The sequence below is a fragment of the Myripristis murdjan genome, chromosome 12 (genome assembly GCF_902150065.1).
Source record: "Myripristis murdjan chromosome 12, fMyrMur1.1, whole genome shotgun sequence".
Lineage (NCBI taxonomy): Eukaryota > Metazoa > Chordata > Actinopteri > Holocentriformes > Holocentridae > Myripristis > Myripristis murdjan.
In genome coordinates, this window is record NC_043991.1 from 18,855,889 (window position 1) to 18,882,355 (window position 26,467).

The 26,467-nt window shown below is 39.0% G+C and overlaps 2 protein-coding genes across 2 annotated transcripts; both read left to right on the forward strand.

Moving 5' to 3' along the window:
• Nucleotides 1-3,724: 3,724 nt before the first annotated feature.
• On the forward strand, nt 3,725-11,151 carry derl2 (derlin 2). Its single transcript, XM_030066080.1, has 7 exons — nt 3,725-3,858; nt 7,182-7,247; nt 8,231-8,304; nt 8,594-8,687; nt 10,088-10,283; nt 10,418-10,508; nt 10,648-11,151. Exons 1-7 carry the CDS (start codon nt 3,766-3,768, stop codon nt 10,751-10,753), a joined length of 720 nt encoding a protein of 239 aa, XP_029921940.1. The 5' UTR covers nt 3,725-3,765; the 3' UTR covers nt 10,754-11,151.
• Nucleotides 11,152-12,703: 1,552 nt separating this feature from the next.
• LOC115369467 (SWI/SNF-related matrix-associated actin-dependent regulator of chromatin subfamily B member 1-like) lies at nt 12,704-25,985 on the forward strand. The gene is made up of 9 exons (XM_030066082.1): nt 12,704-13,184; nt 15,251-15,362; nt 17,333-17,441; nt 18,218-18,355; nt 19,709-19,836; nt 19,956-20,122; nt 20,856-21,046; nt 22,913-23,044; nt 23,188-25,985. Exons 1-9 carry the CDS (start codon nt 13,095-13,097, stop codon nt 23,225-23,227), a joined length of 1,107 nt encoding a protein of 368 aa, XP_029921942.1. The 5' UTR covers nt 12,704-13,094; the 3' UTR covers nt 23,228-25,985.
• Nucleotides 25,986-26,467: the final 482 nt, after the last annotated feature.

Below are 26,467 nucleotides of genomic sequence, written 5' to 3' on the forward strand. Positions count from 1 at the left end.
AAACTACTTTTTTTTTTTTTTTTTTTTTTTTTTTTTAAACCTTTTTCTGTTTGAAAAAAGTCATGAACAAAAATAGCATTCGAATACACCAAAAACGAGGTCTCTAAGATCCAGAGATTATTAATAAAAGGTTCAAAATAGTTGATAATAAGGATTAAAGGAGGGGAAAAAAAGTGCAGGGGTCTTTCATAATAATATATAATAAAAGGACAACACAGCCAAACAAACATGCTAATAAAGAGGAGTGCATGGGACACTGGCCATTATACAAAAGGGAGAAGGTGAAAGAGTGGCTTATAAAATTAAATCTGTTATTTTATACATCTGAAATGTTTTCCAGGTCTTCACTGCTTTTGTATTCTGTATGTTATCGAGAGTTTGATGACAATGTATGGTTTTATTAATGAAGTGAGTAACGACTCTTTTAGTGCATGTGGAGTTTGCCTGAGACTACAAGCAGATGAATTAAAAACACAGCCTCCTCCCTCATTGCATGGTTAACTCCAGCAGCAGACACTGTGACGTGCCCTCAGTGCAGAGGTAGGTGGGGAATGTGTGACCTCCACCAACCACAGCCATTTTTGTAAACAAGACTCAGTTTCACTCGCAGAAAGCCTACTTTCATGCAAGTTGGCTCAGACTGATACCAAGCCCACTATGGTGTCTGCCATGCTGTGAACTCCATGCCCTGGAGATTTAAATGTCAGTCTAAAAAGGTAATAATACTTGACTCTGCAAGTAAAAATATGGGCAAATAGAGTTTAGGAACGATTACCATCATTATTTTCCAGGAGAAGCCAAAGGTCCAGCAAATGTCCTGCTAAACTCCAAATATGAGCCTGCTGAAGATATTATTTTAACCGAGAGCAAAGATCAAGTCAAAACTGCACCAACAAAAGAGATAAAAGCTAAGTTTTGAAAACAGGGAGCTTTCAGGACCAACGCCTCTGAACCTATAGTTTCTAGTTTCTTGAGATATGCCTAATTATTCATTAAATTTACCACATGATGTCAGTCTATTAGCAGTATGATTAATGGATCAAGTTTGTCCCTAGAAATTGAGACTAAATGAGAGGGTTTGAATTATTATATGAAAATTGGGGACACTGATAAATAAGATTTTAATGAGTTGACTCAGTTACAACGTCAGTGTTTACTGTATATGGCAAATTTTGCCTGAGTCACTTAGAAAATAGTTACAGCTGTGAAATACCTTACATGCAGTGCAAACACGTCACCTATATCATTTACTGTTGTGGAGAACAGTGGTTTTCAAAGTGGGGTCCTTAAGGGTCTTCCAAGGAGTCTTTAGCAAAATGAGGACCCCCTGTAACTGAACTCAGTGGAACAGAGATCTAATTCAGTATCACTGATCTGACCCTAATCTGACCCTAAATATATCATTTTATCATTTTAATAATTATACATATAGGCTTTCCTGTCTTTTTTATATATATATTTGCTTATTTTCTGATTTTTTTGTGTGTGTAATTTTCTTGCAGTTTTCTTGTGTTTGTTTTTTTTTCCCAATTTTTTAAACTTAAAATATAGTAAATTTCTTTTGCTTTTTTTCTCTCTCTCAATCCAGTGATTTTTTTTTTTTAATGTTTTGTGAGTTGCTAATCATCAACTTGGGGGTCTACAACATGAGAAAGTCTGAAAACCTCTCGTCTAGAAAATAATTTATCGCAGATATCTTATTGGACCTCACAACTGAAAACATGTCATAGGAATGACATGTTTTAAGAGAAATATTTATTTGGACTGATTTTGATTTAGACTGATCAGAGGCTGTCATCAGGAAACACTGACTAAACATGATCTACAGTGCAGACGACACATGAGAGGCAACTTGGTGGACACCGTGACACTGCCAACGGGTCCATCTTGAAGTTTAAAACTGTCAAAAGACGTGTGTGTGTGTGTGTGTGTGTGTGTGTGTGTGTGTGTGTGTGTGTGTGTGTGTGTGTGTGCGTGCGTGTGTGTGTTTGTGTGTGTGTGCAGAAATTCAACAATCACTGATGTTCAGAGGAACAGTCCTCAGCTGACTGTTTCTGTAACAGCTGCATGATTTATAAATAGATAAAAGTCTCAAAACTTGATCAAGCCTCCTTGGTGAGAGTGTGTGTTTTGTGCATCAACCACACAGCAGAGAGGAAAGCGTCCATGTCTCTGATCCAGTGGTTCTCAAAGTGGAGTCTGGGGACCCACAGAGGTCCCTGCATGAGGGTCCTCCAGGGGCCTCAGAAAACTAAGGAATAGTTAAACTTCCCTGCAATTTAGTTCACTAGAAACTGTTAACATGCAGAATATGTATGAGGGATAACTGCAACATTTTCTCTTTTCTGGTTTATTATTATCACCTCAGTGCAAACATGACATCAAAACAATTTAACCCTTTGAAACCTGAGCAGATTGGCATGATTTGATCAAAAACAAGGGGAAAATATGATTAGCAAATGCAAAAAAGGCAAAAGTTTGCAAAGAAAGAAAGAAAGAAAGAAAGAAAAAGAAATTAGCAGAAAACTATATTTTAAATAAATTACCAAAACAATTACCAGGTAGATTAATAACACAAGAACAAAACAGTTTTAATAAAATTGCCAGATATTTTAAAGAACAACAAAAACAAAACAAAAAAATTGAGGAAAATAACTTGAAAGTTTGCATAAAAATACAAGGACATTCATTTTTAATATGAAAATACCTTATTGAAAGTTCAGCTCAGTGATGCTGGATGAGATTTCTTGTGTTGAAAAGCTTGTGAAAGGCATCTGAACGCAGCCTCGCCAAACACAACACAAAATATCTCTTGATACGGAGCAAATTCACTTCAAATGGGGGTCTGCAACTTACTGACAGTTAGAAAAAGAAAAATCAAAATCAAAATGCCTATAGACTTTTCAATACCTTTTTATTGTTATCAAGAAATGACATCATCACCTTCCTGAGAAGAAACAATGTTGTACATTATTAGTTATTATGAATTTTCTTTTCTCACTGTTATTTTGTGTATTTATTTTGTTTCATTTCTGTGTCTGATATTTGTTTGTTTACACCATTATTATTTAGATAATTTTACATTTTTTTGTAGATACTTCCCCGCGACCCTTGTGAGGATAATCTGTTTAGAAGATGAATGAATGAATGAATGAATGAATGAATGTAGATACTTGATTCTCCTTTAAAAGACTAAATGTTATCAGCACTTGAATTCTCAAAAAACACAAAACAAACAAACTTACGTTAACCTCTGTTCATTAACTGCCTTTTTTTTTTTTTTTTTTTTTAATTACACAGGAGCAATTACCATAGATTTACATACAAATAGTAGTTACATGGTAAATGTTATTGCATGGTTGTAAATGTGAAGGTTGTAAATATTTATTTCAAGTCATGAAAAAAGACGATGATAAGAACATTGTTTGCAAGTAGATGAAGCATGAAATCATTAAAACACAAAGTAGTTTTAAAAAAAGAGAGAGATACAGCAAAAACAAAATAAACCTAGCAAAAAAAGATTCAAACCGAAAATAAATAAGTGTATTACAATAAACTCAGTTAAAGACACTGAAACTATCGCATTACATTGATTGTTCTGATAGATTTTCGGTCGTTTGTTTGTTTGTTTTATCGTCGACATGTCCTGTTTCGCTGCCTTTACGGACACAGGCGGTGTCTCCGGACGTGTCCCATGCGCCTGAACGCCTCATCACGCTGGAGTGACGTGTCAAGAAAGTGCCGGAAGCTTTCAGTCCGTCCAAAATGGCTTACCAGACTTTACAGCAGGAGTACTTACAGATTCCTGTTGTAACTAGGGCATATACAACCGCCTGCGTCCTCACAACCGCGGCAGTGGTAAGAGATTTAAACATTATAAGAGTCACTCTAGTGTTTGGTCGTCGGTTGCCGTTGACAGCCGCCCGCCGTCGTGTAGCTAGCTCGGTGTTTACTTTCTGTGGACGTTAGCTCGGCGCTTTAGCCACGGCGGCTGTGTGTGTGTGGAGAGAAAACAGGACGTGTCGGGGTCTGATTAGCCACAGACTCTGTAGGTGCAGCTCTCTTATTATTCGGCTGCAGGACACCCTAACCCTGGCTGGGGTCGGTGCCCTCTTAATTTAATCTGTGAGCCAGGACTATCAGACAGTGTTGCGGCTACAGTCGCCCACTTTTGCTTGTCTGAGTTCCTAGTTTTCCAAGCTAAAGCTCTCACCTCGCAGTTTCACATTTCTTCTACCTGGTTTTCTCCACCGAGTCGCCCAGTTGTGTCTCTCTGAGGGAAAGAAAGTCATTCACAAACCTGGGAACTTAAAAGTGGCCCTCAGAAAGTAGATATGGACAAAATGTCATGTCGCGATGTTTGTGCCAAGTACCTCTATAGCGCTACAATATATAATACATAGAAATGTGAAAAAGTATAGCGATACAGTACACGATATGACTGCGGGTTCACACTTACTTGAACAGCATAATACTACCAGAAAAATGTAGTTACTTCACAAAGTATTTTATTGATCAGGACAGACCAATCGCTGTCTTAGACTAACCTTAACACTACATTTGATATCATCCATATGGTTGCCTTTTGAGATGTATACCGCTCATGTTCATATCTAGACAACAATATGATAATAATACAAACTTCAACTCTATCAGAAAGACACAATGCTTAAAAAAATGTAATAAATGGGCATATGGGTTAGGGTTAGGGTTAGTTACCAAAGTTACCAAAGGGTGGGCTTTAGTGGTAGAGGATTGTGTGAATGATTAGTGAATTGTTTATGAAGGTTGTCATTTTATTAACCCTCCTGCTACCTTCAAATTTGATTTTTTTTTTTTTTAATCAACTGGCATCAATTTGACCCCAGTAATTTAAACCTCCTGAAAATGTGTATAACAGAAATTGTTTCCCAAGTGTATTTGTCATGTACTTTATGTTTCTTGTTAACTACCTAAACAGCTTTTTAAACAACAACAACAAAAAAATAATAATAATTTTTGATTTCAGTTGACACCTCTTTATTTTTCCTTTTGAGAAATGAGAATTAACTGTTGTTCCTATGTATTTTTTCTCTTGTCAAAGATTTTTTTATGGCTCTTTGAAGCACCTTTGAATCATTTAAATTGTTCTTAAAAAAAAAAAAAAAAAAAGGTTCTTTAAAAACACCATGGTCTCAAAAGTTTGCTGTGGAACCAGAAAAGGCTCTCCTGTGCAAGCACTCTAAATAACCATTTTTCAATCAGGAAAAGTCATTAAATATGAAGCACAAAAAAACAGTTTTAATCATGTATTTGGAGACGTTGAACACTGAATGGGATCATAGTGAGTCCAATAGGAGTGTTAAGGAAAGAAAGCCAAACCTGACTCCATTCACAAATTTGGCAACTTGAACATGACCCTCAGAAAGACACAATACCTGTACACAATACACTAAAAGTGGAATAATAGGCATGAGGATCCTGTTGCCTGTTACCGCCCACCACCGAGGGTGTTGGTGGTAGAGGATTGTGTGAATGACGGGCTCATGATCGCTCATGAAAGTTCTGGAGTAGGAAGGTTCTGTATAAGGATCAAAGTAAACGTGTTTTAATTTTATTTTCTTCAGCATTGTGAATCTTAAACATGTGGTAGTTTTGTTCTCAGTCCCAAACTTTGGTTTTCATGTCAAAGACCCACAGATGGACATGCGTCATGTACTGGAGGATTTTTGTTGTTTGTTGCACTTTGTTGCATAACTGTGTGTTGCTGGGGAAGTCGCTGTAGGAGCAGTGAAACCTCTCATCAGAGCGGTCATGCTTTGACCCTCTGTGGGTATTCAGAGTTTGAAACAATAATTAGATGGAACTGTTCCTCATTTTACTGGAGATGTCTTCTGAGGGAGCTCTGACCCCAGGAGCCACATCTGTCTTTGACATTCAGAGAGTGTTTTGGCACTGTGCATTTCTGAACTGAGCTCCATTGGATTGTACACACTGTCACATGTCAGTATATCAGTGACATTTGTGTCGCCAGGAAAAACTGGCAAACCCGTATCAAGTCGTCTGCCACCTAACTGCATTGGGGTGGAAAGTCTGAATGTTTGTAGCTCGAAAAGTGAGGCACAATGATTTTATATCTGGTACAAACAGAGTGGAAAAGTAGGCAGCGAAACATTGAGGTGAACAGGCAGGTACAACCACTTTACATTCCAATGATTTGAATTGCAACTCATGCAGCTCAATGCAAATCCGTGCCTAATCATAACCAAACTGCTTAGTTGCCAGACTTTTACCAACGTAGTTTAAGTTTATTCTGGTTCAAGCATTTTGATTAATTTTGCAGCCAGGCAGTGAATGGGTTATGTGGTTGGTTTTAGTATGAATTAAAGCTGCATAACTTTTTCCAAGATATGCTCGATTGTTGTTGTGACAACAAGTTGCCTTCTGATTTCCTGAATTCTGCTCCAGTTGTGCTGGAGTGCTTCATTTATTTATTTATGTATTTATTTATTTATTTATTTTTAATATGACTATTTATGAACACAAGAGTCAATACATGAAAAAGAACGACCTCGATAAATTTTTCATAGTTCTGACCACATATCACAAGTGTCATCAAAAAACGTTTTTTTAAACCTTGTTCACACACTCGGCCCACAGCATAATCTGTCAAAATCAGTTTGCTGTATACGCCATTCTTCATTTGGAAGTAGGTGATTTTAAAAACTATACTGTAAGCTACATGGTAATAGTATTTTATAATTTTAACAATAATGTTCTGTTACTTTAATTGTTCCGTTTTTAAGTTATCACATAAATTTGTGCCATATTTTGAATTTCTATTACACACCATTGAAAATTATTCTGCAGTCTTTTGCTACCTGCAGCCAGCAGCTACAGGCAGGGCTAGTGCCTGCTTAACTGCTTGTTTAAGTAAAGCACACAAAATCAAATTGTATTTAGGATTTGCCATATCTGTGATATTAAATAAATGTCAATAGCCTTGAAAACGGAGGGCTACTTCTTTGAGGATCTTACTGGAAAAAACAGTTTGTTTTTTTATCAAGGGCCCCAAAAAGCCCCCCAACTCATTGTTTGTATCAGATGTGTCCATATCAGATTCTGTTGTCATACAGAGTTGTTGATGCATTTCAAATTAAATTCTTATGATTTTTTTTTTTCTGTTTTCTCTTATTTTTCAGCAACTAGAGCTCATCACACCTTTCCAATTGTACTTCAACCCAGAATTAATTCTAAGGAATTACCAGGTGGGTAATCTGCAAGTACATGGCCTTTTTGCTCATCTTCATCCAGAGTCAACAGGTGGTTCCAGAGTAAAATGCTTTTTATATTTATCTTTAACCAAATGTACTTTTGCACCTACCTATTACTTTTTGCACAGTGAACAATAAATCTGTCCTCGGATATTCTGACATTCTAATGTATTATTGATCTGTAATGGTCAGTGAGTTCCAGATGTGATAAAGTCTTGTAAATGTACTTGTCGCTACACACACTTTATCTGAAACCACCTGGTCTGCCTCTCTTAAAATAGTTGATTTTCTTCCCTGTAAATGACTTGTGACGACCTCTGCGACTGGTTGTTCAAATCACAGAAACACTTTTGAAGACGTTGACAGTTAGACAAAGGCGCAAGCTGTGGCTGCATTGCATTCTGGTCTGTTCAGACTGCTGTTGCTGGGGAAATCTGAATCGCTGACTAAAAGCTGTCATGAATCTTGAACTGCATGACATCCATATTATTTGAAATATTGCCCCATGCACTGGCTGACATAGAGGTAGCATCTGAATGGTTCTCATAACAGCCATCATGTGAATCAAAATTATGATACCGATTATTAAAAACTTCAGCACCGATAATTGGTTGGTTAATTGGTTTTTTTACACATATTGCTCCGGGCCTTTTTTTCCACATCTTGTAGTCTGCTTTTTATTGTTATGTCTGTCATTATATTTCCATTATTTCCATGAAATTTTGCTACACCTTTTAGATTTTACTGAATTTCCCTGGAAGGCAATCTGCAGCACATTTAGTCAAAAAAACATAGTTTCCAGTCACTATTAAAATGCAAGCTGTTGAAAAAGACATTTTTCTCAAATGGTCATTTTCTCCAGTAAATGACTTATGGATTGTTATTTTGTTATTTGATGTCATGAATTTGTTTATTGTTTTGATTTGTTCATGCATTGGTGTACAACTGACTGTGTCTCTCTGCCTCTGATTTTCTAGGTATGGAGGCTAATAACCAACTTTCTGTTTTTTGGTCCAGTTGGCTTCAACTTCCTGTTCAATATGATATTTTTGTATCCTTTTCAATTGCACAACTCACTGCAAGTGTGCATGTGAAAGAAGTTTGCATGTTTTCTGTTTCACTGAAAATGGCTGAAGCGGCTATGTGGTTTCAGACACACTGTGCTTCTCTGGGGAAAAGAATAGACAGAAACAAGTCTCATGATCAGTGTTGCCCGTGGCACAGACGGTAACAGGGTTGGCGCCTCTTAAATGTCTACATGATGAAATGTAAGATGGGTCTTGCAGTTGTATTTCTATAATGGGAAGTGTGTGTAGATTTCCTTAACCTTTTTTTAACAGGTACCGATACTGTCGTATGCTGGAGGAGGGCTCATTCAGAGGACGCACCGCTGACTTTGTCTTCATGTTCCTCTTTGGTGGGCTTCTGATGACTGTATCCTTCCTCTGAGAGCTGATCATTGATTATTTTGCTCTATAAGCACATAGCCGTGAAACTGTTTTGAAAGCCAGAGATTTCATCCCTTGATCAATAGGGCTGGGACCATATGCCTATCTCCTGATTCAATACTGTCACAATACTTGAGTGCCGTTTCAATATGTATTGCAATTCCTAAGTTTTGCGATTCGCTGTTACAGTTTATTGCAATTTTTGTTTGCATTTTAACACTAGACCATGGGAAAAGGTTGAATCCTGCACTTGTAGGGACTCCACAGCACACACTTAAGTATTGCAATTGTACAAGTACTGCAATTCTATATGAAATAGCAGGAAAACACAGGTGTTACTAATGACATTGATTTAGGTTCAGTTTCATTTACATCTAACAGAGCCAGAGTCCTGCTGTTGTTCATGCTGGCTCACTGGACGGGCTCTGTTAGACCGGCAGACAAAATGCCAGCTGCGAAAAAGGTGTATGCTTAGGTCCAGAAACAATGCATTGTACTCATATAGGAAATACTCTGTGCCTTGAAAACATCACATCTGTCTTAATCTGAGGCCTGTGGGTTTCTTTTCCCACAGACTTCTTGCCATCTGGTTTCCTTTCCTGTATTCGCAAAGCTGAGCCGTGCAGCCTGACTGCCCATAGACGGATCATGCATCTTGTTACGTTGTCTGTCAGGATGGCTGACTGATCACAGAGTCCGCCCAGTAATCAGAAGGTCTCCTGTTTAATCCTCCGAAAGTCGCTATGAGACAGGATGCAGAGCAGATGCGCAGTAGCATTTTCCTCACGAGCCACAGTTCAGACCAGAGGTGAATTTTAAGGTACCACCCGTTGGCCTCCCTGAGCAGAATGACCACAGGAGGAAAAACAATCCCTGTGCAAACCTGAAAACAGGGCCTTCACGTCCTTAAAAAGTCTTAAAATGTCTTAGATTCCACTTTTTAAATATTAGGCTTTAAATGTTTTTAAATGTTCCTCATTGATTGTAAGACAGTGTTTTATTACTAGATATTGAACAAATGTAGAATTCACCCTAATGATTGAAAAAGGTGCTTTGAAAGTGTCAGTACTTTTTTTTTTGACAGCGTTATTGGACCTTGTAGAATGTGTGGTTGGTCTTGGGACAAACAGTACACCTACATGTGGGTCCCTGTGTGAAACATGACGGGAAACTCTGCTGAGGTCCGAGTATTTGCTAAACTTTTTTTTTAAAACTAATTGACAGTAAAGAATTGAGTATGTCTGCAGCGTGTTTTTGTGTGAAATCCACACGCTGAGATCACAGAAAACTGCCACAGGTTTGCTTTGTGAGGTATCCCAGATGCAAATCAGGGTAAATTGAATTCATTCAGTTTGTTTGCTCTGTTATTCTTTAATAAGTTCTCAGATATTTGGCACTTTTGTGAGTTTGGTGTTCCTGGGCCAAGCTTTCACCATCATGCTGGTGTACGTGTGGAGTCGACGAAACCCAAACGTTCGCATGAATTTCTTTGGCCTGTTGAACTTCCAGGCGCCCTTCCTGCCCTGGGTGCTGATGGGATTCTCTCTCTTGCTGGGCAACTCCATCATCGTGGATCTATTAGGTAGCTCTCGCTCTCACGTCTTGACTTAGTACCACTGTGACACTTTAAAAGCCAAAATGAGTTGGTTGTTGTGGATGATGTTGCGGTATTTGAATCATAGCAGTGAATGAGTCTTTTGTTTTCCCACTCTTGAGGCATCGCTGTTGGTCACGTGTACTTCTTCCTTGAGGATGTTTTCCCCAACCAGCCAGGCGGCGGCAGGTGGCTCAAGACCCCCTCCATCATGTAAGGCTGTTGTTTCTTCCTGCGTTTTTGTTTGTCAAATAAGAAAAACATAAATACAAACGCAGAGATGTATTTGAACTGTTTGCCATGTCCGGTTTCGTCACTAAGAGATATCGCCCTCTTTCGTTCTCTCTCACAGAAAGATGCTGTTTGACACTCCAGAGGAAGATGCCAACTACAACCCCCTGCCCGAGGAGCGCCCAGGAGGGTTTGCCTGGGGGGAGGGACAGCGACTTGGGGGTTAAACAAGCCCCCGACCCACTCCTGATCGCCAGGTCACTTCTAAGGACATTCCCTCAGAGAGAGATGAAGGGGACGAGCGTGGTCCCTTTGTTCCCCCGACTTGTTTGTTTTTGTTCTGGACAAAGAATGCCAACCCACCAGAACTCATTGGGAGATATCTTGTCTGTTGTCTTTGTACATGGCTCACATCACCCTCAGAAACTCTTCTTGATGCCAGATTGTTGCTCTAAGACTACTTGAGAGAACAGAAGCCCAGGGACTTTGAATGGTGAGCCTTTTGGCTTGGTTGATGTTTGTCTTCATCTAAAAAAAAAAAAAAAAAGAAAAAATATAATATTCAGTGGTCAGATGAAAGAGAAAATAACAGCAGCAAAACAATGTCTGAATGAATTTATTCAGATGCCGCGATTGTTTTTTTTGTTTTTTTTTCTTGGACTTTTTTAAAGAATAAATGTGTGTGGCAAATTCCTTTTTGGATATATTTCATTTGATAGCAGTGGTGCTGCATGGCAAGAAAGAAGACAGAGTTTAACTGATTTAAACAAATAACGGTACAGTTACCAAACACATAGATGGAAAAGGAAAGTCCTTGCTCTCTGCCAGTTTTTGTCACCCGATTTGTGTTATTGTTTTTCTCTGGACTTCATCATTGTAGTCCTGACCTGCTGCTGTATAATTGCAGTGCCGAAATCATTTTCACACCTTCACAAACTTAGATCTGTGAAATTTAAGGTTGTTTTGGTCCTGTAAATCATTACGGCATACGTACATTGCACGAGGTGTTGTATGCAGTTTGCTTTCAACTAGGGTGTGATGGCTGGCTGTTTGTATGTGAAAGTGAAGGTGGTTTATTTTCCATTTTCATTTTTGAATGTTCGGGTCCACGTGAAAGGCTCCTGGATGAGACTCACCCCTGCAGCCTACATGGTAGACATTATGAATCCTGATCACAAACGTTTGGGCTACGTTTGGGTTTGTAACAATTCATTACTCAAAGTTTGGGAAAAAAAAAAAAAAAAACTGCTACTGGTCTGGTCAGAATAAGTTTCATTTGCCTTTACATCCCATCATGGGTCACGTTTGTTGGGCTGTGAGTTTGACATATTGTTGTAATTCATGTTGGTTGGTTTGTTTGGGATTCAACTAATATTTTCCTGAAATTTGTCAAGTGAGTAGGTGGGTAATGGGCCTTTTATAAAGCCAGCAGAGCAACTCTTCTTTTTATTATAGCTGATGTTTAAATCATTGTTTTATTTTACAGCACTTTTACTTAAACTGTCATAAATATAGTTGTGATTATTACTGTTTTTATTACTGCTGGTACTGCTGCTGTTATTACTGCAACTACAGATTGTGAATGACCTTCAACTTGTGGGACGTCGTGTGTGCCAAAGTACAGTCAGGGTGATGCATCTCAGCATGGTGCTCCGGGGAGTGCCACATGTTCCCTGAACCTTTGCACCTCACCTTTTTTTTCTGTATGAAATTGACAATTTTTCATAAGTTTATTCATTCATTTAAAGCTCTGGTCTTTGTGTTGTTTGTGTTTATAGTGCTGCTGTAGAAAGGTATGACTGAACTGGATGGTAATGTAGGGTGTGGAAATTTCATGTCTAACACTCCATCGGTGGGCGGCAGTGTTGGTTTTCTGTTAATTGTGTGTCAGCCTTCGCACCAGCGAGGAGGAAGAGGAATGCTGCGTTCACTGATTATGGGAAAGACGTTCAAACGCAGTTAAAGCAAATTCCTGAGCCGCGCTTACAGCTAGACATGCGGCACCACCTGAGTCTTGTGAGACGCAATGAGTGAAATTATAGGTAGGCATACACTTTGGTTGTCCTGTAGCGCCCTCCCAAAATAAATACATGAATTATATATATTAAAAAAAAAAAAAGAAGTAAAAATTAAAAATAATTAAGATTACATAAAATCTTGCAAAATAAATTATAAGATATACTTTACATCAGCCTAAATTAAATATTGCCATTTATCCATAGGCCTACATGGAAATCTGTCAAGTCATAGGCTTGCTGTATTGCCATTACATTTAAAAAGACGAGATACCACCACGTTGTTTAGCGGAAATCTTAATTTGGATGCTTCATTATGGTTTAAATGAGCTAATCATTCCCTGCACATGACTACAAATATATTCTCGTCTAACTGAATTCGGTAACTCGAAGTAGTCAGGGATCATTGTCAGTTCCCAATTAGTAAACGTGAAAGCTGAAGTGAACTATTCTGACGCGGGACTGTCACGTTTCCCATTTTCCCCAGAGGCCAGGAACGCAGCAGGAGAGGAGACGGCTGCTCACTAGTTAGCTGCTCAGAGACTGCGCCAAGATGCAACTGGCGTTAAGTAAAACATTTGGCCAGAAGCCCATTAAATTTCAATTAGAACAAGATGGGGACTTTTACATGGTTGGATCAGAGGTATGTAGCTAAATATGGATTGACTTTCAATGCGTCGCTCCCCATTTCAAGCCTCAATTACGCATTTTTTCTGGCTAGTTGCTGCTAGCTTGCTAACGAGTCCACATCCAGGGCTGATAAACAAAGAAATGCCTGGCTGCGATAACCGGGACGTAACGCCGTAATGTTAAGTCAACATCTGGCGTGGCAGATGTAAATAGTGTTGTTTTCAAACAAAGACACAAACAAAACAGTTTTTTCTCTTGCTTTAACTTGTTAATTTGCAGCCGGTACTTTACTAACTCGTGCTAAAGCCCTACGCACGTTTCATGAAGTTACCATCTAAATCAGTGTAACGATACTGTCTGTCAAATCTGCAACACAGTGTGCAGATATGGCTTCATCGATTACCAATATTTAAGCACAGTGCACCACTTCAGAGTTGTGTGTTTTACCCGTAGTGAACCTACCATTTGCACCAGTTTGTCCAGTGTAAACTACACCCAAGGCTCTTCACAGCAGCTGTGCGCTCAAAAATCACAAAATAAACCAGATTATGCTGCAGTAATCTCAGACAGCCAATATAGATTAGTTTATAATCTGGCTATTCCCCATGTCTAGCATTTATCTGACTTTAAGAATTGCCATGTAAACCTGTTTTCCCTCTCAGTTTTAGGAAATTAAGAAAATCCAGTTAACACCTAAGTATGATAAACGTTAGGATCACTTAACCAATGTTTTAGATACAAAGTATCTTTTTTGTTATCATAAGTACTGAAGACAAATTAAACTTTGACTAAATGCTGCAGTGTCCACAGGAATAAAACAATCCAAGCAAAACCACTGGACGTAAGGGCAATTTGGGAGAATAAAACAAATCAGGATACCTTTTTCCTCTCTGTGAGTGCTGCATGAAGCTCTCATCCCTTTCCATCCTTTGAGAGGGAAAAGTCTGGGCCTCGGGGTGATGTCCAAAAAGCAGGACCCACCGTCTTTCCATGTCTGGAGGACTGGACAAAAGTAGCAGGTCATGGGGTGTGGAGAAGGCTGCATTTTCCCTGCTTGTATTACCTTTAGTCACTATGCAATGCACAGTTATAGAGGAGCCTGCTGGGTGGGAAGATACAGAGCTTTATCTAGACAACAGACTGAAATGATAGCTGGACATCTTCAGTTTCCAGGTTGATTTTAGGGAGAGTTATTAAGGTGTTGTGTATATTTAAAAAAAAAGAACAGAATAAAAATCTACTCTGTCTCCCTGGTTGATATTGTTTCATCCATCACCTCTGTTGTCTGTAACCACAGTGATATTGTTACGTTAATTGTTTGGGACCTGTGCTTGTGCTGTTGCATGTCTTGTTCATGATTCCATACAATGCTGGAAATCTGTGAATATAATGATTTAATATAGTTGATTGGTAGACACTCCAGATTAGGGTGTCAGATAAGTGCTTCAAATGTAGAGTAAAAGGAGTGTCTGTGTGTCCTGTTGGGTACACGTCATAGACTGTGTAAATGATTCAAGTCAACATGTCGGCAGGCAAACGACCTACTGAAGTGTCCCTGGGCAAGAAACTGAAACCCAACCAGCAGTAGGATCCTGCCCTTTGACCTCTCTGTATGGGGAGTGGTCAAAAGAAAAGAGTTTGCCTAAATATATATATTTTTTCTGCTAGAAATGACAAATCACCCGTCTCTCCAACCCTTTTTGTCGCTGGTTAGTCTGCAAACATGAATCCACTGAAATATGGGAAACTAGGGGACAGAATGGTTTACAGCAGTTTATAGTGGTGAGTTTTCTGTTCTCCATGCTGGAAGATGACATTACAGGTTTCCTAAAAACTTAAGCAGAGATATGAGAAAAGAAAATATCTGGGCAATATTTGTGGATAAATGATAATAACCATCAAAATGTTGCTTTTGGCATTAAGATCCAGTGAGGCTCTCGTCCAAATCTTGCTGGTCTTTGCATTTTGGATAATATTCTTTTTTTATATATATAAAGCCAACAAAGTATGGTACTAAATTGTTACCAAATAACCACAGTGAACTCCTCTCCCTCTCTCTGCCTCACCTCCTCCCTGCAGGTTGGAAACTACCTGCGTATGTTCAGAGGTTCTCTGTATAAAAGATACCCATCTTTATGGAGGAGGCTGGCCTCAGTGGAGGAGAGGAAGAAAATTGTAGCATCATCACATGGTGAGTTGCCGCGCTCCCAACACACACACAGACACACACAGACACACATACGAAATTGATCGTCAGTGAAGTTGTCAAAGTCGGAAAATGGCAAGCAAACCGCGGTCAAATAAAGACGTGGAGACTTTTCTGAGCTTAGAGGGAGTTGGACGGTGCGCCGCCTTGCTATGACGACTCCGCCCACGGCAAGGTGCTACTCAATTGTAATGGAAAACCACCTAAACCGTGTCGAGGCGAGTAGAGTCGAGCCGAGTAGATACTAATGGAAAAGGGCCAATACACTCACACACGTTTTGACATTCGCAATGGCTCAAACAGCAAAAGCCATTCATAAAAATACAATATATGTAACAAAAAAAAGCTAAATGGACCTAAAACACAACACTTACAGTGTTTATTACAACATATAGGACATATGTAACTTTGTTCTTTCCTAATCTGGGCTCTAAGGTAAATAAGGTCAAAGTTTTCCATATGGATAAAAGTTTTCCTAGGAAAAACAGTATGAAGGACAGATCCCACATATGGACATAAAGTAGGCCAGACATTATTTCAACCTAAATCTGTGAGCTAAAATAAGCTGATGATTTATTTTGCCCAGACGATAGTGTGTCACACAGCTAGAGGATGTTCTACACTCATACTGATACATGATGTCAATACTATGTTTTGGTTATAAAGGAAGGATGCCCTCTATTGAGGGGGGACATGACATATTTTGGCTGATTACCGGCCTACGGAAAAGAAAATGAAACCCATTAAACAGAAATGATAAGACCAGCCCTCGTGAAGGACAGCAGGATTTCTCCTCACAGTCTCTCTGCTCTGCTCTTCCCTGTCTGTCATGCCTTTAGAGGCCACTTTCAGAATTCAGTTGATTTTTGTTGTAAAGGGACAGGAAAAGTATTCTTACCTCGACAAGTGGAGTTACACAGGGGTGTGTTTTTGTCCCATTCTCTGTATTCGTTTGTTTGCTTGTTTGTCTGTTTGCTTGTTAGCAGGATATCCTGTGGAGAGGGTTAGTCATGGGCCAAGAGAGAGCTGATTAACCTTTCATGCTGATTGGTCAAAAGGAAGCATGGTAGTGGGTGTTGTTGATCACAAAAAGGCACATCAGTCCGATTCATATGACATAACAATTTTTTTTTTTTCTTCATCTTTTTATTTCACAATGATTCCGCAACAAAAAATGTCCGCTCTGATACAACATCAGTAACAGTAATTTGTACAATTTCTTTCTTTTTTTTTTTTTTTTTTTTTTTTACCCACATTATTTCCTACCCTCCCCATTACTCCCTAGGGATACCAAACAGAAGAGGAAAATAAGTAAATAAATAAATAACAAATACATAACAAAATCTTGTGGAAAGCTTGGGCACGGGGCAGGGAGGAGCTGATTATGGCGATTTGCTATGACAACAAGGTGTGCAACTTCTGAGTGGGTTCACATAAAACCATAAGACCTGCCCTGTTGCTTTATGCCATAAAAACAACATGCAAATCTGTCAATATTCAGCATCTCAGTCCGAAAACTAGACCGCTAGATTGACAACTGTGACATCTGTGATGTGAGCTGTTTGCTTTGTGCACCTCTCCAAAAGCATCTCAGGAGATTTTCTTAAAACCTGCTGCCTAGTATAAAGTGCTTGCTAATTTTATTCTGTCAGGATTGAAGTCCTTCAGTCTGTCGTTCACCTAGATCAAAGCGGCCTGTGTTGCTCTTCCCAATCTCTGAAAAGTCAAACATCAATATAAAAACTAATGAAATGGATTCTGCAGCACTCACCACAGTATTTAATAAAGCGGTGATCTCTGAGAAGTGCATCACAAAGACACTACAGCTCTGAACACAGCACCAAGGATGGAGCCAAAGTCAAACTAATGAGGAACACAGGATTTACCACTTTAAAATGAAGCAAAATGTGGACATAACTCTGAATATTGTACTTAAATGTTGTTATCTTTCCCAGCCACCAGTGTTACTTTGCTGAAGGCCTCAGAGTGTGAAGAGATCTTCGAGGGTAATGATGAGAAATACAAGGCGGTGTCCATCAGCACAGAACCCCCAGCTTACCTCAGGTACTGTCTACCCCTAAAAAAAATAATATCTGTTCATCAATATCATAATTAGAAGTTTTTTCATTGAAAAAAGACCCATTCATGGCTGAAAACGAATCTCCTATGAAAACTGAAGCTCAGGTTTGCTGTTTTCTAAGTCTTTCTAAGATTTTAGGGGCATGTACAGACACTTCCACCTTCAGTAGGACTTCAGAGGACTGTGAAAACGCCTTTCTAGTGACAGACTTGGCACAAAAAACACATTATTTAGTCGAGGGTTTTACCTTTTTAAAATTTGTATGCCTCCAGTAGAAAAAAAAACACCCATGCACATCCACAAAATAACAAATGCATTGGAGCAATTGGTCATTATCAGGGAAAACAGGACACACATTGTTGAGTTACTCGCAAGAAGATACTTGGCAAATTACAGTACACAGTTCATCACCGGGTTAAAAAAAAATACAGATGAATGTCTGAGGACTGAAAACATACATACAGCTTGCAGAATGATAATTTTCATTGGAACATGACCATGGTGGTAAATTCAAACAGTGGACGTTGTGGTTATGAAAATCCCATTGTAGTTATCCCAGTTTAAGAAAATACAAGCAGTGGTGTTCAACCCCCATGTGGTTAACTGTAATGCTGGGGTAAGTCGTGTTCACATGCATTATAGTGTGCTATGGTAGATCTAATTTGAACCAATTATATCATTTGAAACAAAGCAATATTTTTGTTGTGGTAGCTTATGCAGTGCGTTCCCAACGTTGTGTGTTTTCGTTCCTCCTGCAAAGGGAGCAGAAGGCGAAGAGGAGCAGTCAGTGGGTTCCCACACTGCCCAACAGCTCTCACCACCTGGACGCCGTGCCTTGCTCCACCACCATCAACCGCAACCGAATGGGCCGTGACAAGAAGAGGACGTTTCCCCTGTGGTGAGAAAATCAGCCTGGTTGGTTTTTTTTACAAGTCTTGCAAGAAGTGCAGCAACTTAATGTGACTTTTCTCAGCTCCATGTCACTACATGAGTGTGTGGGTGGAGCCCAGGGCTTGGATGCTAATTCATTAATCTTAAGGTATCACTTTGGTCTGTGGTACTTTGCAATGAGTCATTATTTTCTCCATTCATAGACTAAGTGATTAATCCACTGAAAAAGTGATGCAGTGTTTGAGCATGCCTACCTTTTTGGTGTGGTTTTTAACTGTGTTCATTTTGACAATTGATTTAGCGGCAGTCACAGTCTTTTGATTAAAACGTACATTAGATTTAGTCACATTTTGGTCATTTGCATTTTGTTAGTTGTAGTCTTTTTTGTTGTTGTTTACAAAACTACATTGGTTTTAGTCAGTGAAAACCTGTAGACTAAATGTTAGCTAGTACACAGATTAATCTACGTTCCTCAATCTGCATTACTGCAATCTTCATTTCTAATCTACATACCCGTCTTGTATATTGTATCTAGCTTTTGTCATTATGTTGTGCCTAGTGTCTAGTTTGTCCATATACCTGTTCTCATCCAAATTGAAGTCTGAAGCTGTGTTTTCATTCATCTATTTCTGGCATTTTCATCTCATTTTTTATTTGTTGACAAAAATGTCCTGATACTTCAACAAAGGTTCATTTTTGTTTAGTTTTTGTCTTTTGTCTTGTTTTTGTCACGGAAAAACTGTCATTGTCAAATGCTTCTTGTCATTTTTTTGGTCAACAAAGTTAACATTAGGCAAAATTCCTCTTCTCTAACTGTTTTGATCTTTGCTGTGTATTTTTATCACTCGGTAATGAGGTCTGATATATGGAAGCTCAGTATGACACCAGACTAGTGGATTCATGGTTACACACTGGGATGACATGGCTCTAAATTAGTCTGTAATAGTTTAACGGTGAGACATACAGTATAAACCCTTTTCACAGCAGCCATTTTGACAGGAAACAGAAGGTAAACACAAGTGTTAGTAATGACATTAATTAGGGTTCTGTTCCATTTAAGTCTAACAGAGTCAGACTCCTGCTGTTATGCATTCTAGTTCAATGGAAACTTCAGTGGAACACAGCATTAATTAATGTCATTAGTTATACTTGTGTTTACCTGCTGTTTCATGTGTAAATGGCTGCTGTAAAAAGGTCTGTTATGTTTGAAATGTATAAACACCGTGAATCTGTGAGGTAATTAGTGCAAAGAGCTCATTTAATTGGTGTTAAAATAGAAAGGACTAATATTTTCAGGCGCTTTAAGATGCTCGTTCTCAGTGATCTGATTTTGAAGCCCGCTCTCTCCTCTCTGACTCAGCTTTGACGATCACGACCCCGCAGTGATCCATGAGAATGCGTCCCAGGTAGAGGTGTTGGTTCCCATCCGTCTGGACATGGAGATAGATGGCCAGAAGCTCCGAGATGCCTTCACATGGAACATGAACGGTAGCGACACACCACACAGTCACATCAACATCCAGTTCATACCGTCCGCAAGCTGCTTTTGAAACAACGTGCCAAGTGATGGTGTCATGTAATCTCTAATGTTGGCGTTCCTCCCCCAGAAAAGCTGATGACCCCGGAGATGTTTGCGGAGATTTTGTGCGATGACCTGGACCTGAATCCCCTGGCCTTCGTCCCGGCCATTGCCTCAGCCATTCGTCAACAGATTGAGTCCTACCCCACTGACAGCATACTTGACGAACAGACAGACCAGCGAGTCATCATCAAGGTGAGCCACGGTAACATTCAGGGTTCCTGCTGGTCATGGGATTTCATGCTGAATATGAGAGGTCCATTGCTGACAGGGAAGGTTAGGTAATTGGATCAGTTCTCTGCAGAAGTCATGGAATTGTGAAATCGATCACGGCACAGCAATATAGTAGAATGTTTCATCTGGTTTCCTTAGCATTGGTGGTTTTCAGCTTTCAAAAATAAGATTGTTTACTCTTGTAGAAGAACAACAGTAGCAAACCAGGAGGGAATCACATGTTAAGCTCATGAAAATACTCTGAACATGGATTTATATCATCTAATGAGATGGTAATTGCCCAGGATGTATTTTATGATAGTAACAAAAATGAGAACAAAACAAATTACTTTAACTGGCCCATATCTGAGACACAAACTCAAAAAGCAAAGCGAAAAATACATCATCATGATTTGTTCTCTCCCCCTCTCATCTTTTCACCATCTTTCATTAAATAATTCTTTAGGCATTTCTTCTTCTTTGTTTTCATTGTTATCTGTTTTTGTAGCCTCAGTGCGACTTCACACTATCTCTGTGTTGCAACAGAACTGCAGGCTATTTCATTTAACCGGCCACCATGTCTGGTGGCCTAAAAAATGCACCCTCCATTGCAAATTTTTGCCTGCATCAAGATTGGCGTTTGTTCACCAGCTGTACAGAGTTTGCAAAAAAATGTCACAAGCAAAACATTTCTCATGTTGTGTAAATTCTGCAGCTCAACATCCACGTGGGGAACATCTCTCTGGTGGACCAGTTCGAGTGGGACATGTCAGAGAGGGAAAACTCCCCCGAGACCTTTGCCTTGAAGCTGTGCTCTGAGCTGGGCCTTGGAGGAGAGTTTGTCACGACTATCGCCTACAGCATCCGAGGTCAGCTCAGCTGGCATCAGAGGACGTATGCCTTCAGGTAACCTGCTCACTCGCTCTGTAAGAGGTGTAGTAAACATGTACATCTGTTTCTGTGCAGTGTTCCTTTTCTAGTTTGAAGTCATTTGTCCTGATGAGGATGGCACAGGAATGGTTCAGAATTTAAAATCTAATTAAGATCAATTTGTAAATGTGAAACTACATGACATCAGTGTTAATCAGAATATGTTCAGTAAAAAATTATATGAACATTTTTCATTTTAGATACAGTGGTCCCTCGTTTATCGTGGGAGTTACATTCTAAGAATAACCCGCAATAGGTGAAATCCGCGAAGTAGTCAGCTTTATTTTTTACAATTATTATAGATGTTTTAAGGCTGTAAAACCCCTCACTACACACTTTATACACTTTTCTCAGACAGGCATTAACATTTTCTCACTTTTCTCTCCAGTCCAGTAAAAAAAAAAAAGCATGCAAAATTGCACAAAAAAAAATCTGCGAGGCTGCGAAAGGTGAACCGCGTTATAGCGAGGGACAACTGTATTAAGTTTACGGTGATCATAATTGTCTTGTCAAGCAAAGCCCATAGCTGACCAATGATTGATCAAATGGTGGTCTTTAAACTTACATTCTTTTGTTGATGTGTTTAATTTCTGATGCTGCAGTTTGTAAAGAACGGGTGGAAACAATCCAGTGTGTGTTCATAGTTCATGGGGCAGATGAGCTATGAAGCTCCAAATGCCTGTAATGAAACTAAGTGTAGTAACACTTCAAACAGACCAGGAGGTATTCACAGAGCTTGTCAGGAGGGGGAGGGCAGCATCTCAGAAGCTCCTAATGCTTCATTAAACAGACCTTTGGTCAAAATGTCAAATTTGATATTTCCAGATGTATTGGAAAGATGTTGATGAAATCCATTGAGCACATCCATGATACAGAGAGCCTACACATTGTTTATTTTAAGTTACTTGCCAAAGATATTTTCTTTTTTTAGTCCTCGTTGCCAGATTTCTCACCAAACCTGGCACATGCTATTATTGTACACAATGTGGCTGCCATGATGGAATAAATGTGAGGAACGGCTCTATTATATACAAGTTATGACTGGAGAACAGTTTACAAATCATCAACTGCCTTTTCCAGTGATGATCAGTACAAGAAGGAAGGATGTCTGTAATATTTAAAATTCACCAACAGGGGGCATCAGCAAAGTTTTAAAATTGCTTCCCAGTGTAAGGAGTCGGTCTGCTGACACCCACTGCCTTGTCTGGCTGTTTCTTTGTGCATTGATTTGCTGTTCAAGCTTTGACTTGTTAACGCATTTCTTGACTAAATATAATTTGGTACAGTGTGGACCCATGCTACAGATGCAACCACTTTCACATACATGAGCACTCTGTAGTTTGAATCAGATGCAAGATGCTAAGTCTTGGAGGAGCTGGAGTGAAGTACAACAATACAAGGAATGTGTCAGAGATTGTTCACATTCCGACATTTTGGGCTAGATACATGCAGCATAGCGTAGCGTTTGGAAATTGTCAAAACACTGTTTTTTTATTTAAAAAAAAAAAAAAACGCAAGAGATTAACCAGTATGCACAGTGGTCACTCCAGAAAGATATTGTAAGAATTACAGAATTATGTGTAAATGATCCACCAGTCATTATACTTTGTCGATAGACTTTGGTAAAACAATTGACAAGTATGTAGTAGCCAAACTTTGGTCTAAGGTTTCTTGGTTTTTACTTTGCTTTTTTGTTTTTTGCAAGTGTTCTTCAAGTAGCTGAGCTGAAAACTCAAGAATATATCCTCTGCTCATGGGTTTTCCAGCTCTTTCTCTCGTTATGAGAAGATTCAGTGTTTTAGTGGACTCAGCTTGTATTGCCTCGCCTGTGATTTCCCACAGTGAGAACCCACTACCCACAGTAGAGATCGCCATCCGCAACACAGGCGATGCAGACCAGTGGTGCCCCCTGCTGGAAACCCTCACCGATGCCGAAATGGAGAAGAAGATAAGAGACCAAGACAGGAACACCAGGTGAGATCCAAAATGTTGGATTATTCCTTTAGAAGCAATTCTGTGCAAGAAGAGGAGAACGGTCTGCTGCTTATTGCAAAAAAATAAGATTTCCTGGATTACATTCTGAAATAATTTGATCGAAATATTTGTGACTGTTTCAGACGCATGAGACGGCTGGCCAACACCGCTCCATCCTGGTAGGAGGAGGCGTTCAGCTGCATCAGGGCCTCCGTGGAGCGTTGGTGACGCCTCCCTGCAGATTTCCGTTATTATCAAATAAGCAAGGAACTAAACACACCTACAGACAGATGATCCAAGAAGGGTTCATGAAGCACCGAGACATTCCTGTAAGCATGAAACACTGACACACATGTGATGATCGGTCTCCGAGCACTTCATCAGACCTGCCTTTGAACACACACACACACAAACACACACGCAGGCATTCCACTGGTTAAAAAAATCTCCCATCATCTTACTTAAGTTTGCCTTTGGGACATAAGTCACAATATTTAATCCACAAGTCACTCCTAGCTAGTGTTTTTCTTTTAAGGAGGTTTATCTGTTGTCTGTTACAGATTGTCAAACCAAACCATGTTAATCTGCAATGTGCGTGTAACACTTGTGTGTGAAAATGCTCGACGTTGCGGTGGATTAAGTTGAAGGTAATTGAGCAGGGTGTATGATTTGTTTGTGAAATGACACCCTGGGGTTTGTGACATGACACTGACCTGAGCCCTCCAGACAGCGTTCCTGTTACCTCGGGCCGTCTGGTGTTTGGTCTTGTTTACTCCACGACCCAAAGAGTTTTCTCTCATCCAGAGTGAACACGTCCATAATATCTAGTACAAAATTGTCAGCTTAAATTAGCTACTGTATTTTGAGTCAACTGTGATTGAATCCTGCCCTGATCATCATCAGTGGCCAGTTTTTAAAACATTTAAACTGGATTGGAATGTAGAATGGTCTGGATTATCAAATCCCCCATTTTCTGATTAAGGAGCAAAATGAATGGAATTGATTTTGACCCAGTTTCTCCAAACATTTTCACGCTGGATAATGATCATCCAGATATCGCAAGATCATGATTTCCAAATTTGGCTTTGGAGTGCTTTCAATATGCCTCTAAATGGCCATGTATCTTATTTACTAAAAAGACAAATTATTAATAAAATACCTTTTTAAAAAAGAGACAGGTTTCTTCTGTCCACCATCTTCAAAGCTACAGTATAAAATACAATATACTGTGTATCTGGACACAACAGCAACATGTGCATTAGAGATACAGCTAACAGTTATTTTTAGTATTGATTAATATGTTGATTATTTTCTCGATTAATCGATTAGTTGTTTGGTCAAAGGTGATGTTCTCAAATGCCCACAACCCAATGATAGTTTACTGTCATAGAGGACTAAAGAGACCAGAATATTATTATTCACATTCTAATATTCACATTTGAGAAGATGGAGCATGAGAATTTGGAAACGGTCGTCTTAAAAATTATTCAAAAAGATTAATTATCAAAATAGTTGGTGATTCAGTTAACAGTTTGCAACTAATCAATTATTCAACTCGGTGTCACTCAAATGTTCATATCTTTTTTAATAATAGCATTTATAAAGATCACTTTAAAGTAAACATTCACTGATAAAATGCAGTCGTTGTTTACTAACTGATAATAAGATCAAGTAGTTGTTTTTAGGTCAGTAAATTATGAAAGTGTTTAAATCAGCACAGGTTCATTTTCTCTCTATACCTTGAGACTGTAAGTCATTTTTGTAAAACTGTGCCTTCATTTTGTCAGTCTACTCTGAATCCACTCCCCTAGCTGGGATCAAAATGATCCTGATTTTTAGCATTAATTTAATACAGGTTTTTTTGCCTTTAGTTTCGAAGAATACAAAAACAGCATGTTATCTGGATTAAATGGGATTGGATTAAAAAAAATCCAGGTCCAAAGAAAGAGATCAGAAAACTTAGATCAGAAATATAATCTGCTTTGGAGGGAAAAAAAATGATGACTTAATCTAGACAAATCACTTTTATCCAGGAGGTTAGGTTTTGAAAGACCAGCTCCTGGTGCTGCTCTGTGACATTTTTCAGAGGCCGACCAACGGACTTGGGAATAAAAATGTCATTTACTGAGTGAGGACGTCCCAGTGACGCAGTGTTAGGGACATGCAGTGAGTATAGGAATCACTGTTTTTTTTTTCTTCTCTGATTTAAGGTCATTATGTTGGTGATTTAAATTTATGCCTTTTTAAGTATTTAAGGTGTCAAATGCGAATTACATGTTCATTCACCAGTATAAGTTCATATTTTTTAATAAGTCTTAACCTTCGCTGCTGCTTCAGTATCCATCTGTTAAAGGTTAGTTACTGGTTACTAAAAAAAAGTGTTTTGGTAGCATATAGCAATAGAGTAAAACAGATTATTGCATCAAATAGCAGGTGATGGAGGACAAACTGAAAGCAGATTTAAGATTTGTTTAAGATTTTAAACAGAATAAATATTTGTTTTGCTGTCCTGAGGATGATGTGTGACATATCCCTGGATGACCACGGCCCCCTGATAAGCTATTTCACCAACCTCCCCTGGTAACTCTAATGTTGTCCGAGGGCTACACACACGCGCACACACACACACACACACACACACACACACACATACGCGGGCCCAGATCTACTAAAAGTTTGCACTAGCGCAAATGAAATAGTGGGTTCAAGTATTAGCAATTAGCCTCTCTGTAATTCTTTCACCTCTTATCTTTGAAGCTGCTCAATTCTAACGAGTTATGTGCACCTGTTCTCGTTTGCATGATCAACCTGCGCCTCATGTTGCAGCCGTTTTAGAAGATCCGGGCCTATACATGTTACTAAGAGCCTTGTCTGGCAGAAAGAAAAAAAAAACAACATGCCGACGAAAACCAATCGTGTCTTTCTAAGTAATGATATTCAACTTGACTATACTCTTGAGAATGATGTAAACGTATTTGCTGTTGCTTCCTGTTCTTTTGTAAAATTGTTTTACCTTTTTAGTGAACTTGTCGTTTTTATATATAAAAAATAAACTAAATAGTTGTTGAAAAAAAGTGTGGTTCTTTATGTTGTGATTTTTTTTTCTTTTTTCTCAAACATGCTCATCATAGGTGTTAAGTTCCATTTTACAGGCCCTTGGCAGTCTTTACTCTGAATATTTCTGGATATATATTAATTTAATTTGAGAATAACTTGCCCCTGCCCAGGGTGTAGGTGTGGGTGGTTTCTCTGATGACTGCCAAGCACGCCAGGGGAAAAAAACAAAAACAAAAAATCTTGTATGGCAGTGTAACCAGTCCAACAGGCCTACTTCCTCACAGCTACTGTTTTCCCGTCTTGTTGATATTTTTGCCTTCAAGTTCCACTTTATTTAATAAATCTGTTAAAATCTTAACAGACCAT